Here is a 20,353-nt window from a genome sequence, read left to right as displayed (position 1 = left end):
CATTTCTGACCTTTTAGCCAAACAATTAATGTTTATTTTGTTTACCTCGGAGCTGTTAGTCTACTTCTCAGGCCACATCTTCAAGGTCTCACAGACACTGAGCAGCGTGTATTTGTGGTCAGAAAAGAAGCTTTCAATGATCTTTCTCTGACATTCTTCAACACCCTTTCCTACTACCTAAGGCTCTGCAAACATAGATGTCCCTGTGATGCCTTCATGAAAAAGCAGGTGCTGTCTGTCATTCCTGTTCCTGGCTCCTTGGGATCCCCGCCCTCTAGGACATGGCCATGGTGTGGCTCGAGGGTTGAAGTTATACAACTGCTTTATCGCTGTGATGTCTGTGCTATAAGAACAACTGCACTAGCTATGTCACATGTCTTTCTTTTATTTTTAAAATTTCTTTCTCAATACTCTCTTTTGCTAATAATCTATAAAAGGAATAACTGAAGATTTGCAAACCCCAAACTGTCACCAATGTTTTAAATAAATAAATGTATACACACACAAATATATTTGCTATATACTAGTAAATATGCAAGTATACATTCTGGGTATGTTATATACCTTCAGGTATTTTTGACAATGACACACACCCCTGCAAGTTTGGCTGGTTGGTGCACATACATCTCACAAGTAGATGCACTGCAATTTGCACATTGCAGAAGGGAGAGGCAAAGACTGATCCCCATTCCCAATAGGCACTCACAGGCCACACCTGCCCTCTGCTAAAAAAGCCACTCCTAAGACTAGCAGTTAGTGTAATGGCTATGTCGCTGGACTCCCATGTAGTCAGCCACGGTTCAAGTCCCGGACCTGGTGGCTTAAAACTCATGCTGGGCGTGTGTGCGTGCGTGCCCAAGATCCCTAGAGGAGAATGGAGGAGAAGGGATTGCGAAGTGGCCATCCCCCCTGATGGGGGTGATTTCTCTCTTTCTGTCTCTCTCTGTCTGTCTGGCGAGCGCACGCACCCTACAGCAAAAAAAAAAAAAAAAAAAAAAAAAAAAAAACAAAAAATAAAAAAAAAAAAAAAAAACTCTAAAATAAATAAATAAAGCAAAGTTTTGTGAGGAAATCTAGTTCATTGTGAAATGTAAGTGGAATTGACTTAAAAAGTGGATATTACCAAAACTACCTTGTAAAATTACCTTGTCAGAATACTTTTGCTTTAACAGTGCATCAACTCCTTTTCTTTGCTCCATGCATTTTTACAGACTACATGTTCTTTTAGATCCCTATTAATTTTACAACTTTTATCTAACATTGGCTTTCAAGGAAGCCCATCCTAACCAAAACTGTTTAAAGGGCATCAAGCAAGGAAGGGTTAGAAGTATGTTCTGGAGGGATGGGAGAATAGAGGGTCAATGGAAGCAAAAACAGAAGGTGCCAGAAAAGACAGCACTTAGAGCTTTGGGCGCTGTCCTTGGTGCTGAATGCTTGTTTTTTTTTCCAAGTAATGTCAATCCGTTGTTAAGAACACTGACAACTGGGATCAGCAGTTGGCGTAATGGCTATGTCGCTGGACTCCCATGTGGTCAACCCTGGTTCAAGTCCTGGACTCGGTGGATAAACTCACGCTGGGCGCCTGTGCATGCGTGCCCAAGATCCAAGATCCCAAGAGGAGAATGGAGGAGAGGGGTTTGGGGCGTGACCATCCCCCCTGGGGGGTGATTTCTCACTTTCTGTCTCTTTGTCTTTCTGGTAAGTGCATGCACCCTATAGCGAAAACCTCTCGGAAAATAAAAAAAAAAAAAAAGAACACTGACGACTAACTGCAATGGTACAATAAGTACTAAGTGCTACAAAATCTATATTTACAATGAAGATGACTACCACTAGGTTTATATTGAGAGGAAAGTAAGGAAAAGAACTTTTCAAAATTTATACTTTTCATTTCCTTTTTGTAGTCAGTTGGAACTTTTTGATTAGATTACTGCATTTTTCCAGACTTCAATATGAAAGCCCAAGGACTGACTGTAGGATTTAGCCACATTATTATCAACCGAACACCCAGAAGGTACCAGGCATTGTTATCAGGCACGGAGTTATAATATATACAGCATAGTCTCCTCAGAATTAAATGAAGAGGGGGCTGGCAGGTGACATGGTGGGTAAAGGTGCTGGATTCTCACATGGTTTACTGCAGTTCTAGTCCCGAACCTGGTGGTCTGCTTTCTCGCTTTCCCTTTATTTCTCTCTCTCTCTCTCTCTCACTGGTCAAATTAAAAAATAACAATAACAATGGAATTAAATAGATAAATCATTCTAAGAAAGGAATTAAATGAAGAGACCTTTACAAGGGTAACAATTAACTTGCAAGACAAGAAATTCAAAATTTTTTATTAAAAGGTTCCTCCTCTCCAGCTTTTACATCAATAATCTAAGCACTCTCTTCTCTAAACTTTTAATTCACAAGAAGATCTCTACCACTATTGTCATTGGAGAAGTATCTGTTTTGGCAATTTTAAGTTTTTGGAATGCTCCTCTTCATGGCAATGGCAATATAGAAAGATAATCATTCCAAGTATTGGTTTTATGATGGGTTTCCAAGTTTAGAAGGAAGATATAGGGAAATTCCATAACAGCACTTTGTGTTCTTTGTCTGGTGCAAAAAAAAAAAAAAAAAGGAAAAAGAAAAAGAAAACTTATCTCTTTCATCTATATCTGGCGAACATATCCATTCAGATGCTGCAAACCAATTATTAATGTGACCATAAAATTATCAGCCAAACTCTACAGCTTGGAAGCTCCAAGGACAATTAGATGGATTATCAAAGCAATAAGCACAATGGATTACATAGTTTTAAGCCCTCTTTTGAGAACACCCTTGTGCTTAATAAAATTTTAGCAGGCATATACACTGATTGACATTAGCTGCTGGTAGCAGCCTGTGAATTAACAACATGACAGGTCAACTCTTTAAACTCTATTCACAAATTAATCTCTTGCTGACTTTTATGCACTTCGAACACTAGATTGCTTTAAACAAAAGAAAGGTCCTAAACAAAACCTTAGAAACATACTGGAGGGTCTAAGAACGATTCATAGTAATGAAGTCCTGAAAATCCTTATCAGACATGGTAGAACTAAGACTGACCACGAGTCAATGTCAAGAGGGAATGTTTTTGTGTCATTTATTCAACTATCCACAAGAAAATCTCTATATTGGATTTTCATTCCATTTAAAATAATGTCCAAAGAACTTCCCATTGTACATGGTCTGCCCTCATTTCCCTCCATTTCCACTTCCTCCATCTGTTCTAGCCACACTGGCCTTTTTTTCCTGTCCTGCAAACTTGCCAACATCATTCCTACTACAAGATGTTAACATGTGATAGTCCTTCTGCTTGCCAACAGATTACCAGATGACTGCCTGCTTTTTTTTGTCATCATTCAGGTCCCATATCAAATGCTACTTCCTTGGAGTTGCAGCCAAAGCCACTCACCAGTATAAAAAATGATCTAGCCACTCATTCATAAATCCACTCACATATTTATGTGTTTCCCATTTGTGTCTCATTCTTCAGGACCCTTCATGAGAACAAGGACTTTCTTATTTGCAGATGCCCCCTTGTTAGCCAAAATAATGCCTGAGATTTTGTAGAAAATATCTATTTGTGGGACCAGCAGATGGCGTAATTGTTGGACTCCCATATTGTTTGCCATGGTTTGAGTCCTGGCCCCGATGGTTTAAAAACTCATGGCAGGTGCTTGTGTGTGCATGCCCAAAATTCCAAAAGGAGAATGGAGAAGGGATTGCAGCATGGCTTTCCCCCTCCAGAGGATGATTTCTCTCTTTCTCTCTCTCTGTCTCTCTGGCAAGCAGACATGCCCTATAGAAAAAAAAAAGAGAGAGAGAGAGAGAGAGAGAAAGAGAGAAAGAAAGAAAGGAAATGAAAATAACTACTTACTGACTGACTATAATGATGGAAATGTGTGCTTCTTACAAGGTGATTGAAAAGCATTTTCCTACTGAAGAACTCTAAGGTCCTAGAAGAGAGTCCTTTGCATTTCAGGAGCCTAAAGCCTTTGTCCTGTCATTGCCAGGTTCACTGACTATCCCAAGCTGCCAATTACATGTAGTGCAGAACACCAGTCCCAAGATACAAGCAATATGACAAGGAGCATTAGAAGCCTGGGGTCTAAGAATAATGAGATCCTGGACCTGAAGTGTTACTGTAGTCTCCTCTGTGAAATGAGGATAGCATAATTAATTGGACGACCCAAGGCTCTAATGTAAGTGAGACACTTGGAAATGCTAAAATACTGGAAAAGGAAGGGGTACAGTGTTAATGAGGCTTGAAAGAGATCTGTCCCGAAGTCTAGGGCAGGAAGGTTCTAAGAACTTGAAATTCACACTTTACTTGGAGCCCAGAAAGATAGAGTAACTCAGATAATGGTTAAGAAATTCCTGGATTTAGCCTACTTTAAGAACTTAAATTTTGGATGAGACTACTACACAGAGAAAACCATTTGCTCTCTATCTCCTGACTGCGAGCTCATACACACCAGTATAGTACAATCATAGAATGGCACCCTGCCTGCAATCCAGCCCAACACTTTGATAACACATTCAGCATGGAATATGTCATTGCTTAGGCTTGGGCTCAAGTATTTCACTTATTTCAGCATACAAAATGGATGGAGAAAGGCACTGTGTATATTTAAGTCACAGAAGAACAGAGAAGGTTAATGCCATAGAGAGGATGCTGGTGTGGGTTGATTCAATCTGGAGCCAGGTTAAGAACAGAAGAATGCATTTTTGGCACTTGGTGTCAAGAGGAAAGGGCTAAGGATAAACAATTTGATGTCTGGCGAGGAACGAGGCTGTAAGACTACATTGCTATTCATTTATCCTCTCTCCTAATACCAATGAAAGGATAAAAAGACTAAATGTGGGTATTCAACGGTGCTCAGTGTGACAAGACAGGTGCAGCCATTCTTTGATTCCAATCTAGGTTCAAATATAATGAATCACATAATATGTTTGGTAACACTTTGAGGCAGAATATGGTCACCTGATTAACAAATAACTGCATAGAACTCAAAGGTCATGTCCAAGTGTACCAAAGCCCACTGAGACAATCTCATCACTGAGCGGACAATCCTTTTGTCAAATGTTTATGGAACGCAAAATATAATGAGGAAAACAAAAAGTTATTTTCAATTTAGAATCCATGATGCATACAAGAGAAGTTTACATAGCAAAAGTGGTAGAAATATTGACTACTAGTGTTGACAGAACACCTTGTGCACACTGTTCCTCTGTTAAGTGACTCTATACATGTAAATTTGCCCCCAAAGTGTTTTTAAGCCAATTCAGATGGACTCTTTTCTCCTACTACAGATTTAACACATTTAGGTTATCATGTTTGTGAATGGGTACAAAATAGTATGCGGAAAATACATGCTTGCATGTCAAAAATATCAGGGAGAAAAGGCCAACCAAGTAGTTACGAGAAACTGTGAAAGCACAGGCATCCCTGTACTAGTTTCTTGGGGGTGATAAGGCCAAGAGATATTCAAGGCAACTCCAACCTAGTTAAGAAGATCTTTCTCATCAAATCGTTCAATTTATACAACCTGTGACAATATACTCCAAGGTGATTTTATTTATCAGTATGGAGAAGGAGAGTCAGTAACTCCCCCAATTCCTAAAACTTGTCTGGTCACACAGGGCTGACAAAACTCATCAGAGGAAATAGCCAGGAAAAGTAAATCAGAGGTCACAACAATGGCAGTCTAATAATGTATGACAAGGGCCAGCAAGCTTTTTCTCTGAAGAACCAGAAAGTAAATACTCTGGGATTTATAGACCAAGAACAAAACTGGGGATACTGTATAGGCTTACAAAGATGTTCACAATTTTTTTTTATTGTCAAAATTTAAAGTTTCACTTATGAACAATGAAATTTGAACTTCAGGTCCTTTCCATGTGTCACAAGTATTACACTTTCAGTTTTCAAGCATTTAAAACTGTAGAATCCAGGGTTAGCAGGTGGTGTGGTGCTTAAGGTGCTGGACTCCCACAGGCCAATCATGATTCAAGTCTCAGACCTGGTGGCTTGGAAATCACGCCAGGCACATGTGCATGCATGCCCATGTGTGTGCATGTCCAAAATCCCAGGAGGAGAATGGAATCTCAGGTAGGGACTGTGGCATGACCATTTCCCTTGGGGATGATTTCTCACTTTCCCTCTCATTGTCTCTCTCCAGTGAGCGCACGCACTCTGTGACAAAAGCCTTAAAAAACAAAACTGTAGAATCCATTCTTAGCTTACAGAACAAAATCAATCATCAGGCAGGATTTGGGCCACACATAGTTTGCCAAACTCTATCAGGACAGGAAGTGGTAGGGCAAAAACAAGCCATCAAGTCTGTGTGTGTGTGTGTGTGTGTGTATATATATATATATATATATATACACATTTAAAATCTGTGGTTGGTTTTCCCTCAAACTTTCTTTAAAACACTATAAATATAAAGCTGCACTGAAACATCCCAAATTCCCTCTGCTTATAACAAAATTAGATTATTTACTTCATCCAGCAGCTTATGTTCACATTCTAAATTTAATTTAAATATCATCTTAGCTGTAGATATTACATTGGTTGTGTAGAGACAGGAGCAAAATGGGAAACACACATTAATCAATTTTCATTACCATGACGAACTTGGCATTGGGAAAGCATCTGATTTGAGGCATCTGCTCTATAAAGCCAGCAACTCCCAACCACCACTTGTAATGCTCTCCTGTTCTTATCTTGTAGGCTTTCATATCGGACGGGGCAAGACACAGCTAATTGTGATACATGCAGGAACAGTGCATGCATTATCTATAGGTATGTTAACGTTCTCCTCTTCCCACTTTTTTATTATGAGTGACAAATGATGTTTACCCACAAATGCAAAACAACATCTGGGGCCATGCTGGGATGATTCTATCAGACAAAAAGTAGAGGGCCTCACCTGACCATAATTCTAAGCTATCTTGAAATACTCTACCCCAGGTATATAATTATGGGATGAGGGAGAGCTTGAACCCATTTATCTTGCAAATGCATCCTAGTGGTTTCAAGAATTGGTATAAGTTTGATGGCTTGCTCCCTTGGAATCGATAGCCATGAGCACTGTGCTGTGTGTTCTGGAAAGGCTATAAAATATAAGCCCTTCAGATGGTATAGATCAAAGGCTTGAAACCTCACTGTATGTGCTAGGAATATCAGGGAAGAACCCGAGCTGCTCACACCAAATGTGCAATTTATTTCCTGAAAACTCATAGAGATTGTGGCACTCATATCCCTAGGTGCAGAATCCCCTCTCTAGAGCCTCTACAGCTGTTCTTTGGTTTTTTTATACTTTATTTATATTACTGACATCAACAGTACAACAGAAACTTACGAAAGGCAGAAGTTATCAGCTTTCAGCAATCTTTTGGATTCAGACACAGTCAAAACCATCAGGGGGATTATCTTCTTTTTATTTTGGAAACGTAATTTTCACAAACAAAATATGAAGGCAGTGAGAGATGTTACGATATGGCTTGTGTTTAAAAAGTAAGACTAAAGAGTGATTAGTGATTAGTGATAAGCCAAGTTATCAAAAAAAAAGATAACTGAATAATTACGTATCCAAAAATGTGTACACACCACCTCCCTCCTACATTCCCTAAAGACTTTCAAAGTTACCATCCTCTTCACTGACAAGACTAACATGGGGAAAGCAAAAAAGCTTGAAGTTGCACAACCTTGGACCCAGCAGGTTCCTCTCCCAAGAGAAAGCATGGATAAGGGTATGCATGTCTCCAGATCCATCATAGCATCCCAGCCAGGCTCAGGTTCTTTAAAAGCAGAGCTGGGTCATCTGGAGACCTTGCCTGGGAGCAGGCAGAAGAAATCATAAGGCAGGGATGAACATCAGACATCATATTAGCACATTTTTTTACTGCAAATGTTTTCAGTAAGGGTAATTTTGCTTCCAAGGGACATTTGACAAAGTCTGGAGGGAGACATTTTCAGTTGTCACACGTGGGGATGAGCTATTGGAATCTACCAGATAGAAGACAGGGATGCCACTGGCAGTCTATGCTGCATAGGACAGTCTCCACAGCAAAGAGTTACCGGTCTAAAATGTCAAGTGCTAGAGTTGAAAAAGCCTACCTTGTTGGAACCAGCCCCACATTGAAGTTTTATAAAAGGCAAGTACAATTTCTAAGACCTCCTGGCAGTAGGCAGGGAGCCAGGACCTCTATAGCAGACCTGGCCCAGCATGCTAAGTACTGCCAATGAGGATGTTAACATCTAGTGTCCAGCAATTTTTTTTTCTTCAAATACTGCTCCACATTACAAGCTGGAGAAACTTTTCAGAAAAGTATGGTTAGTGAAAACCTTTTCACAATATTCATATTGTAGAAAAGAATTTTGAATCAACAGTGAAAGGATGTAACTATAACATAAACTAGCCCTTCACTAACATCAGTAAATTAGGAAAATAAATGAAGAATGTAGACAGATCATCCAATGTGTCCCCAGAGTTTAGCTTTTGTTACTTTGGGAACTAAAGCACATTCAGTCTTTCAGTGCAGCAAAGATTTCCAGAGAAGGTTCAGAAAATGAGCTTGTTCAGCTTAAACTTATTTAACATTTTGTGGATGATTGAAAAAAAGAATTTATTAGGACACTGTTCAACAGAACTGAAATAATTTAAATAAATTTAGCTCTAAATACAAAACTAACATTCAGGAATAGTGATATTTAAAGTGATTTTACAAGTCTGTGAAGGACAGAAATTTCTCTTTTCAGAAATGGTTACTTTCAGGAGTGATTACTATCTTGAACTGGTCCAACCAGCATTCGGTGGGAACCCCAATACATCACCCACTAGTCCACTTTCCAAAAGAACATTGAGTATCTAAGCACCACAGGAATTTGGTAAAATTTAAGAAGACTCAGCAGGCACTGGGATTGAGGCATTATGGTCATTTTGGTTATCTTGTATGAGATGGAAAAATGTACATCTACTCACAGAGATCTTTTCACTGAAGACACAAATGATTGCACAGACTATTGATCCGGTGGTATACATCTCAGAAACTGAAAGAGATGAGGCTGTCTACAGTCCTCCAAACCCTACTGTCAGCCCTATAAATGTGCAGAGCACCCTATAAGAGATGGTACTACAGGAAAAGTCAAGTTTTAGGTTTCTTTTTCATGAAAGCATTTAAAATCACATCCTTTCAGAGTAGCAACAAGAAAAAAAATCCCCACCACTCCCAAACTTCTGCTACCAACAGAAATTATTCTGTAAGGCTTATCAGGCAGTCCCAGGGAACACTGTGTAGAGTAACATTTCAGCTGGATGCCCGCTCCCCAAAGCCTTTATTTCACTGAGTCTTCCAACTAGTATTCAGATAAAAGATTTCACTGTTACTACCACATTAAACAGATACAGCTTAGCAAATTCTGCTTCTCAAATTTTCCACCACTTTATATTGGAAATAGTTAAACAATTACTCTTATAGTGGCTATTGATGTTGGACAAAAGTTTTCTAAAGTCTGTAGAAATAAGTGATAAGGCGTAGTGAAAACTCACTTCTGGCATTACCTAGTTTAAACACATTATTTTAATTTGAATCACAAAAATTGAAATCTTGAATTTATATAAAGTTATGTCAGTCTTTTGAGGTGAGGTCTCTGTTTTCTTCAAATACAGGCATCCTTGCTAGAGTTGCGTTATCTTCCATGGAACATACCAGTTTTCCATTCTTTAAGAATCATAAAGGGATCTGATTTCAGAATCCTTCTGGCTACATACTTGATTTACTCCTGCTTTTTCCCCACCCAATATTTTGTACTCTTCCCTTTCTAAGGAATCTAATCACAAAAATAATTTTCTCTTGCCTCCCTGGCCTGTGGAAGATTCAATAAGTAAATCATTTCAATAATGAAGAAGCATAAAAAGTCCAGGTATAAACACGTCATCCTGGTAAGCAAGCAGCTCAGTTAATAAGAACAGAGGTCTAGGTCAATGAGAGAGAAGCTTATTGGTCAGGGAGTACCTTGTGTTGGTGTCAACTTTGTCATGGAAGGAAAGGGCAGTGGTGGTTATTGACCACATCAGCAAAGGGGCTTCTGTAATGCTGCCTGAATATCAAAGACTAATGAACTAGAGGAACTGGAAACTGAACTTGCTCTTAGAAGATTCAGGTCTGATTCTGCCTTGATGGCTAAGAAGTACTGATATAATAGGACAGAAATTTCTCTAAGGCTTCCCATTTACCAAAAAGAAAGTGCAGGGTGGAAATAAGGGGGAATTGAGCTAGCTTTCATGATTTATCAGCTCTTGGTAAACCCCTCTGATTCAGTCTTCAAATGTCAAATGCTTCTTTAAGAATAGAAGTGTCTTTGGTAGAAAAGGGTTCCGAGTCCAGTAAGTCCTTGGGCAGGAAGAATCACCTGTTTAGATGACCCTGTAGCCATACACATAGGAGACTATAGCATCTGAGAGGTATAGACCAAAAGAGAACAGAAGGAGTTTCCCAATTTCAAAGACTTTACTGATTTAAGTCCATTTCCTATCCTCACTGTGAAAAGTTGCATATAAGTCCTTCAGTCCCTGCATATGATTCTGTAGAGAGACAATCCCAGCACAAGATGAGAGTTGAGATCAAGGTTAGAATCTTTATTGTTGGGTCTTGGATACAAGGGCCTGGATCCTAGAGTTCAGGAACATTTCTGTGAATCTTGGCACCATCATCTCCACAACATTCCCTATCCTCCCTTTTGGATACCTGAAGTACCTTGGGACTAAGTAGGTTAACAGAGATTCAGTGTAAAGAATTCTTAAAATGCCACATGGATGGTTGCCACAGAGGCTGGAGAACACAAGGCTGAGGCCATCATAGCTGCCAGCGTCCACATGTCTCCATTTGTCATACCTGCTTGCTGGAAGGCCGAGAGCCCTGGAGGTCAATGAGTTTGACTCCGCCTATGTCTGCATTTAAACACTGCTTTTCACTGGAAATCCAATTACCACCTTCAAGCAGCATAACTATCCACTGTGTTTCCAGCAATGTCTGACCCAAGCAAGTGAAAAAGGCAGGGGAGGAGAAGGAGGGGTTACCATGTTCAAGACCTGGCTGCCTGTGGTTTTATAAACATAGTCCTGTAATAAATGTGTGCCTTTGCCATGGGTGGTGGTTCATATGTCTCTGTAAAAAATAATTCTGCCAAGGAAATATACAGGACTTGAACAAAACATCAAAAGGATAAAAGGTCTTGAAGCAATTTCAAGAATAAAAGCTGCCAGGACCATAAGCAAAAGGTTGCAAAAAATCAGCCAGCTTGAGCCTGCTGCTTAAACACTGGGCACCCCAGAAGTTAGGGGTGAGCTTCTTCTTAGGCATGCATCCCTTGAGCCTCAATCCTCTGTGATTGCACTAAGGGATCAGGAAGGTCCCTTCCAGCTCTTAAATCCCACAAACTGGTTATTTACAATTATGAAAGGAACAGATCTATGGATAAGCTTCAACAGAGAGGGTGGGTAAAGGAGGTAATAGTGTGGACATTGCTCAAAAGAAAAATGTCCGTTCAGTATTGGCAATCAATTTATGTAGAACCAAACAACATTTGTTTGGCATAGAATTGCTTCCCTTTCTCCCTACTCCACTGAAACCCAAGTACCAAAAAGTGATGTTCATGGTAACTGGACATTTTGAGACAGTTGACATAATTATACTTTTCTCTAAGATGGCATTCTTCTGATTGTGATCTGGGCCAATTGTGATATTCTAATTAAAGACCATCTCTGCATGAAAGATTAAAAGAGATTCAAGTTTCAGTTGTCTTTAGTAAAACTTTCCTGGCTTATCATCCATATTTTCTGTCAAAATATGCTCTAATTATTTCAGAAAATGTTTTAAGGATAAATTACTAATATCATCTTTGCTCATAAGCAGTTAAGATCTTTTGTATCCAGCCTATCTTCGAAAGTCTTTTGTCAGGCTAATCTGATGAGTCACACTGATGATTCACCTTTGGTACAGATTTTTTTGAGGAACGAACAATGAAACATACCATTGGCAAATCTATCGTTTCCCTCCTTTACTGAAATAGTTAATTCAAAAATAATACTGCAACAAAATTGCCTGTATTTTAATATGGATATTTTAATGAAAATAACCTGTGGTAACCTCAATTCAAAGGCTTCTGGGAGATGGAAGCAAAAGTTAAAAGATGATAATAATGCTTACTCAGATTAAACAATATCTTCACCAGGATTTCAAATCTTCTCGTACACTATTAGAATTCTATTGTTAGTTAGAACACCTGAGCGATCGCATCTTCCTAGAGGCCTCATTTCTATATCATCAAGGCCACTCATTATGCAACTAGCCTCAAGTGACTCCAATATTTTTTTTTTTCTTTTTTTGCTTGAGGACTCATGTGCTTACTGGGGAATGCAGGTGAGAAAGCACCTTCCACACCCTCTATGAGGAATGGTCATGCCACAATCTCTTCTCCTTCATTCTCCTTTTGAAACTTTGGTCCCACATGCCCACATGCCTGTCACGTTTCTCAAGTCACCAAGTCCGGGATTCAAACCACACAGTCGGTCACGTGGGATACAGCTGCCACCATGCTACCTGTTGGCCCAACACTAAATAGTTATGCAGTGGATCAGTAAGTGCGCATGGAGTCTGAATAGATGAGAATGCCATGGGTCTGGCTGTCAGCTGGTTTACAATACCATAAATGGAAGGAGCTCATGTTGTCTGTGTAATACTTTCAAATCATATGATATGATCCATGATGGTCAAACATAGGCAGAATTTCAGATAACCATTTTGAGAGAACACTTGAACTCTTCAGTTGGCGCATATGAAGAGTTCATAAAATTCATGGAAAATGGAATGTAAAAGTTTATTTTGATGCAAAGTTTGAAATTCATTTATAGTATTTCCACAATACACATTTTCCATGAACATTTTGAAGACCTCTCGTGTACATTTATTGAATGTATACATTTTTCAGGGTACTCCTAGGTGACAGGCCCTGCACCAGACACTGGGAGATTAGGAAGAATCTAAATCTGACTGAAGATAACTCCAGGTGTACCCCGTAATTTAAGACCCTGTGGTGAGGGTGACAGTAGAGCTATTATAAAAGGGACAGGAGGTGGGCCAGCAGGTGTCATAGTGGTTAAGATTCTGTAGGCACACGTGGCTGACAACATTTTGAGTCCTGAACCTGGTTGCTTGCTTTCTCACTTTCTCTTTCTCTCTGTCTCTCCGTGTGTGTGTGTGTGTGTGTGTGTGTGTAAAAACTTGAAAATAATAAGAATAAAAATAAAATTTTTTAAAAAGAGGGGAGGGGCACGGAGTCCAGGAAAGGCAGATTCAGAGGAGACAAAGGAAGTGGGATGCTCTGTCTGAGGACAGCAAGTCCTGAACCTGGTTGCTTTGTCTCTCTCTCTCTCTCTCTCTCTCTCTCTCTGTGTGTGTGTGTGTGTGTGTGTGTGTAAAAACTTGAAAATAATAAGAATAAAAATAAAATTTTTTAAAAAGAGGGGAGGGGCACGGAGTCCAGGAAAGGCAGATTCAGAGGAGACAAAGGAAGTGGGATGCTCTGTCTGAGGACAGCAGACTCAGAAGACATGATGATTGCAGAGGGATGCCACCTTAGGGAGAATTTAGGATATATTCTCTAGAGCCTTCCAAGCCAGAAAATTAAGAATGACTGGCAGGACTAGGAGGAGAAAATAGCCAGGGTATCCCTAAGGATAAGAGGGGATACCTCACTGCCAGTGAGCACTCATCTTTACAGCAGCTGGGGATCATTCCAGTACACTGCAATCTCTGACTGCTTCTCAAGTAGGAAGCTCCTAAATTATGCAAGTTCCTTCCCAAAATGACTAGAGGATTTCAGAAAAGATGAGGAAAATACCCTAATATTGTGAGACTGAATGAGAAATTTACAGAAGTGATGGGTTGCATTTTCTCAAATCATTCTTGGTAATTTATTGCATCACCAGTAAGAGCACAGCATTCAAGGTTGCAAAGACTTTCAGATAAAAATGTGCATTGATACTTCACTGACTCCAGTGTGCTGCAGAAAGGGAGCTGGTCAGGATGGTGCAGGATCAAGACAGCAGGCAGAACCAAAGTCTCATGACTAATGAAGTCTTATTGTCAAGAGCAGTAACTGCATTTGTATGCAGAAATGGTGCCAATTCTAGCCTGTCCAGAGCCCACTAGGAGTGCAGTCTTTCAGCCTTTGTCATTCAGTGATTATCTCTTAGAAGTGCCCTTTCCAGTCTTGCTTCAATTACCACCACTTGTGCATATTAAGTTCTTTAACAACATGAACTGATGTGGGGGAAATTGGTCTTTTGTTTAATAGTGCTCTGTTCTTTGTATTTACAGCTAGTGAGGAGGTAGGAGGAAGATGACAGGAAGGAATCCCTGGAGAATACCTTATACAATGTTATTGGAATGTAAGGAAATGTGATTTTTAATAAAGAAAATTAAAAGTCAGGACAAAAAGATTGTTTTTGACAAACCTCAAAATTCTCCTTGTAAATTCCCAAAGCTAATAATACAAGATTCTATTCTATTAGAATTCAAAAAATATATTATTTCTTTTCCCTGAATATAAAAGGGTTTAAGTTTGTTATTTCTAGTAATCTTTAGTAACACTGTACTTCTCATATGTAGATGATATAAAACTGATTACAGCTGTAAAACTGAAAACTGATTACTCATCTCAACATATTTGTAGAGCAATTAGTTAAAATTTATTCAGGAGAGAAAGGCTAATTACATCAACAGCCCTCACCTTTGGTTATGCCTAAAGGTAAAAGTCAAGGAGGCATTTTCGGATGTCTGAAATAGCATAAGGGACTTACATTGTCAGTTTCATGACCAAATAAATGCAATTCATTTTTAGATGAATATAGAGATTTTTTTCCTAGGGGCTAAATGCAGTATTTACTCCTTGCAACAATGCTTGAAATTAGGTTGTGTGAAATTTTATAGAGACTACAGGGGTTACAGGGTCCATTCGGCATTCTTCCTACAGTTATCTTGAAAGAACTCCTCTCATAGAGATGACATCCTGGCAGTACATGGGGAGACCAGTCACTGATGACACTCAGAAGTTAATGGTTTCCAGGTGTGATAAGAACTAGCATTGCTCTTTATCAGGGAGTTCTTTGCCACGCCCGCTGGGGACTCAGGGAGGCAGGGCAACTTTGTGCCCTTAGCTCCAGTAATGTACCCCAGGGAATCACCTGCCTCTCGGAACAGAAGAATGTCCATCTTCAAAATGAGAAGGGCAGGTGAGGTGATGGCTGAAATCATGGCCAACCGTGCTCAAGCCACCTGACCTGGCAGTCTGTCTCTGGTACCTGAGGGACTCACTACAACCAATTTTGGACAGAACAGTTCTGTCTTTTCTCCTGTTCACTGCAGTTACAATGCTGTTTCTGTGCAAAAATAGAAAACGGCACACTCTTCATTGAGTCCAGAGACAATGGATTGGCAGGCTACATTTCATAAATGATTGATCTCTTCTAATTATAATGTATACTCTTTGTGGCTCACTAGGAGGGTGGCTTAAGATATACTTAATATACATGACAGTCTTGTTACTCATCTGGTCTCCTTCCTACTGGAGAAATTATTATAGACAAAGATTATATGATATGACTTGATTTGGCCTCGGCCTCTCTCTGGCACAATTTAATGGGAGCACAGATTGTGTGATTCTCTGATGTCTGTGCATCTGTCCTGAGATGAGGACTGGGCACCAGACCAGTGTCTACACTCCAGAGACCATTGTAGATAAGGACATCGAGAATAGAGTGTTAGTCAAGCAAGATTTCCAATATGGTCTGGGAAAATATCCAGAATGCATTCAGAAAGGTCACTGTTTAACTACAATTTTGGATACTTCATAGTATAATTTATAGCTAAGAAATCTGGCAAATGCTTTGTTCTTTAACTATACTCATAATTTCCTTGTCATAGTGTAGTCGGAAATGGGGATAGATCTTATAATTCACATATTAATATTACTTATTAGCCATCTATTTCTAGTGTTTTAAACCTTATACTGAGTCTACACTTATTGTTTAGGCCCTACTGTGTGAAGTAAAGGAAGGATACCAAGTTATAATGGGAATGATTTTTATGTTTTAGTGTTAAAACGCTAGTAATTACCAGCCACTAATATTCTGAACTATTGGGATGGGATTGACACATAGTATGAATATATAGTATGTGCATATAATATTTGCACATATATACTTCCTATTTATTATTTGATCAGAAGGTTTGTGTGTTGCCAGAGAGAGAGAGAGCGACTCAGAGAGAGAGCAAGCAAGCAAGCAGGCACCTTTCAAACAGGGGCCTGGGAACAGCAGTTAGGGTAATGGCTATGTCACTGGACTCCCACGTAGTCGACCGCGGTTCGAGTCCCAGACTCGGTGGCTTAAACTCACGCTGGGCGCGTGTGCATGCGTGCCCAAGATCCCGAGGGGAGAGTGGAGGAGAAGGGATTGTGGCGTGGCCATCCCCCTGGGGGTAATTTCTCACTTTCTATCTCTCTGTCTCTGTCTGGCGAGCGCATGCGCCCTATAGCAAAAACGTCTCCAAAAAAAAAAAGGGGGGGTGGGCTGGTCACAATGCAATCCTTTTACCCTCCATTCTTCCTTCCCATGAGGATTTTGGGCATGCATGCACACATACTAGTATGTTTTTCATGCTACAAGGCCAGGATTTGAACTGCAGTCAGCAAGGTGGGATCCAGTTCCTCTTGTATAGCATTTAACCACTGTACTGTGGGGCTGGCCCAACATATAATAAATTTTATAGATAGAATAAATAGAATTTTACACATAAAATAAACTTTCAATGTAAAACAGAAAATAAGAGAGCAACATTCTGCTGAGATTAGAAGTGAGGGGATTTGGCTCAGTTCATCAGTTTATTTCAATTCGGTAAATAAAGAGAGCACGTTGTGAGCCCATCACTGTGCTAACTGCCCTGCAGACAAAAGAGGAATTAAATGTAGTCTGTACCTCAATGAGTTTGCAGACAAGAGGAAAAATAGTTACAATCCAACATGAGACATGGTCTAGTCAAAAAATGGAGAAAAGCCTTCCAGAGCAATTCGTGCCAAAGGTGTTTGTGCATGACCAGATGCCGGGCAGACCTGATTATTCTAAAACATTCATGGAACAAAGAGGCACATGTGACCTCAGTTTTTTTTTTTTTAATTTTTTTTTTTGAGAGATTTTCACTGTAGGGCGCGTGCGCTCGCCAGACAGACAGAGAGAGACATAGAGACAGAAAGCGAGAAATCACCCCCCAGGGGGGATGGATGTGACCTCAGTTTTGAAGGCTAAACAGGAATTTGGGAAGGACTTTGCCAGATTTCCTCAGGTGACTCTAGTACATGGAAAATAGGAGAGAATAAAAAGAGAAAGAACTATTAGGTCATCGAAAAAGTCATGTATTTTTCTATGTTTTGTCTATGCAAACATACATCACGACTTTCCCAATCGATTCAGCTGGATCCACAGCCAAAGAAAATGGCTGGAGTTCTAGTAAGGGTAGCAAACGTGGCGGAAGAGGAAGGGCACTAGAGACTTTGCTGAAGACAAGCAGGTGGAGAGGCAGGAGGAGATGAACCGAGCTTGATGCAGGGTCTACAGCTTGGCTGGCTGGCAGTCCCCTCCACCTTAAAGAGGCCAAAGGAGCAGGCTAAGGGGAAGATTTGGCTTTAGACCTGTCAGCTTTATCGCACCCTTCAGATATTCACATGGAGATTGTTCAGAAGAGAGTATTTTGGATCCTGGTTCTTCTACTGCCTGGAAGGGTGGTGAGGGTGACATACATAAATGAGGTCTGGGAAAAAAAAAGAAACTTGCCAGAATTCACCTAACATGCAATGGAGAAAGGCAGGCTGGAATTTGGACCCAAACTTTCAGTTTTCATCCTCTAATACCAACTCAAAGCTGGCCAGATTGTAGCCAACTTCACTTGAAATAAAGTATTATGCTTTGGGGACATTATTTGTCCTACCCAAAGCCGCACAATAAGAGCTATCCCACACCCGGATGCAGGGTCCTCCTGGCCTTCACTGTGTTTCACTGCATGGCTGGTTGTTCCTTGGGGCCCCCCGTGGGATGGGAGCACATCTCACCATCATTTCACAGCCGAGAAAGTACAGGTCCCCAAGGTGAGGTGATTTATCCACAGTGGCACAGCGTGAGTCAGTGCAGAGCCACAGTTGGCACCAGGGGACTCTACGATCCAATTCAAAGAGAATTAAAAACAGAGGCCTCTGATCTGCAGTCCACTGAGCCACGCAGTGTTGTCGAAGCTAGAAACATCAAAAATTTCAGGTTTTCTGCCACTCTGGAAAACAAGCAAGTGCTTGGAAGGCATATTTGCCTGCTTTTTAACTCTTAACTGCTAAACACTGAGAACGACAGAAAGAAACTTTTTAAAATGCATTTCTCTTAAATTAACTTGAGGACAAGTTGGTGACAGCTTGCTAAGGAAACTGTGGCAGGGCCTGAGTATTTATAGGAGCATTAGACAAACAGAGTATAAACTGGGGAAGCCAGAAGGATGCCGCACTGCAAAAATCACATGGCGTGGTAGGGAGAAGTGTTACTACAAAGTCTAGCACAGTCTCCAGGAAGAAAATAAAGCTCGGGTGCAGGCTGACAGAGCAGCCTGAGACTTAGTGCAGATTTTTGCCTCTTTTGGAAGGTACAGAATAATCATTTTGTAAGAAAATCTCCATACTTAAAACTTTTAAGAGGAAAAAGTCTAACTGAAGAAATGAAACCTACCCCTGTTGCTTTAATCACACAGATAGTGGTGCCAGTGGCTTCACAATGGCATGCGTGGGGGCGCAATTTCCCTTCATTTGGATTCTTAACATGGTGTTTTGTTGGATGGTTTGGTTATCTGATGGGAGAATGAGATCACAGGCAGGGAAAGAAAGGCTGCAACGAAAAATAACAATAGTTCCCAAGGCTTTCTATCATACAAACTTCCCAGCAGTCCAGGGATTTTTCTGTCCCACTCAGCACATTCAGCAGCTGGTAATGACTCAAGCATTAAAGGAAAGAACACCTTGCACAGGTAAGTCTGGCCTGGCTCCCACCTCTTCAAACTCAGGTTTTGGAACTCAAGAGTCAGGACTTTCCCAGGCTGCTTCTCCCCGGGTCCACAGGAATGAGCATGTACCATGGTGTGCATGTTCCCTTGCCCATGCCTTGCAAACACTGCTTTAGCTGGCAGGAGATGCCCGACACCACCAGCTGCTTTGCTGCTGGTAGTAGGACACAGGAGTTCTCCGGGAGCCATCTGTGTAAAGCCCAGCTCAGTCCTAGATGACAAGGGCTGGAGCCCAGACTTCCCGCATGCCTGTGTGGCTCCAGGATAAGCTTTTGTGCTAGTACCTCCCTGAGAAGGCACATACAAACAACACAGGGAAGGTGAGTTGTCTTTGATGGCACTTAGAAGCAACAGTCCTGAGGAAAAGAGCGGACTAGGACCCCGGTGGTCCACAGGAAGAATGAAAGGGGAATATAATAACAGAGCACTTAGCAGAGCCATGGGAGCAGCTGGTCACTTCACAAAAACACCCTGCACACCTCTACTGAGGTCTTACTGCGGACTCCTAGAATAGGGAAGTAGGGTATCGGGACACGTGAACTAGGCTCCAAAAAGATCCTGGTTTGTGTTTGGCAAAATATGTTTCCAAATCTTTGGGACCAGAAGATGGTAAAATGGTTACGTTGCTGGACTCCCACATGGTCAACACGGTTCGAGTCCCAGACCCAGTGGCTTCAGTCTCACACTGGATGCGTGTGTGTGCATGCCCAAAATCCTGAGAGGAGAACACAGAAGAAGGGATTGCAGCATGGCCATCCTCCTGGGGAGGTAGGGGGGTGATTTCTCACTTTCTGTCTGTCTCTCTGTTGAGTGCACGCACCCTATAACAAAAACCTCTTTAAAAAAAATAAATTATGTTTACACATATTTGATTAAGTCCTAGTAGAATGGAGGTAGGCTGCAGACCCCACCTTGAGCAGGTCCAACAACACTGCCTCCAAGAGCAGCCATATTTGCTGTTGGCAGGAGGGGGACTTACTGTGAGAGGAGATGTCAATATTACTCACCAAAATAAAGCAGCCCAGAGCAACTGGGACTAACGCTGAGTAGAACATGCCTCATAAGGCTCTGTACTCATTCCTGAATTCTGGAGTTATCATTTAGGCAGCTGCCATGACATGGCCTTGCCCAGGTGCTGGAGACAGTGGCAGGGTAATGTTC

At 40.8% G+C, this 20,353-nt stretch overlaps 2 protein-coding genes across 3 annotated transcripts in view; one reads left to right on the top strand and one right to left on the bottom strand.

Annotated features, from left to right (window-relative positions):
• Positions 1-20,353, bottom strand: part of DOCK1 (dedicator of cytokinesis 1) — a 597,377-nt gene that overhangs the window by 345,780 nt on the left and 231,244 nt on the right. The window lies entirely within an intron of this gene.
• Positions 1-20,353, top strand: part of INSYN2A (inhibitory synaptic factor 2A) — a 66,403-nt gene that overhangs the window by 39,669 nt on the left and 6,381 nt on the right. The window contains exon 3 of one of the 2 annotated variants that reach the window (XM_006146913.3): positions 6,768-6,839. The exons of the other annotated variant lie outside the window; for it this stretch is intronic. Within the exon in view, the coding sequence (XP_006146975.1) occupies positions 6,768-6,839 (72 nt within the window). The remainder of the gene's footprint in view (positions 1-6,767; positions 6,840-20,353) is intronic. 2 annotated transcript variants of the gene reach the window in all.

The sequence above is a fragment of the Tupaia chinensis genome, unplaced genomic scaffold, assembly GCF_000334495.1.
Source record: "Tupaia chinensis unplaced genomic scaffold, TupChi_1.0 Scaffold000197_1, whole genome shotgun sequence".
NCBI classification, from domain to species: Eukaryota; Metazoa; Chordata; class Mammalia; order Scandentia; family Tupaiidae; genus Tupaia; species Tupaia belangeri.
The sequence above is the reverse complement of the archived record's forward strand: the minus strand, read 5'-3'. Positions and strand labels throughout refer to the sequence as shown.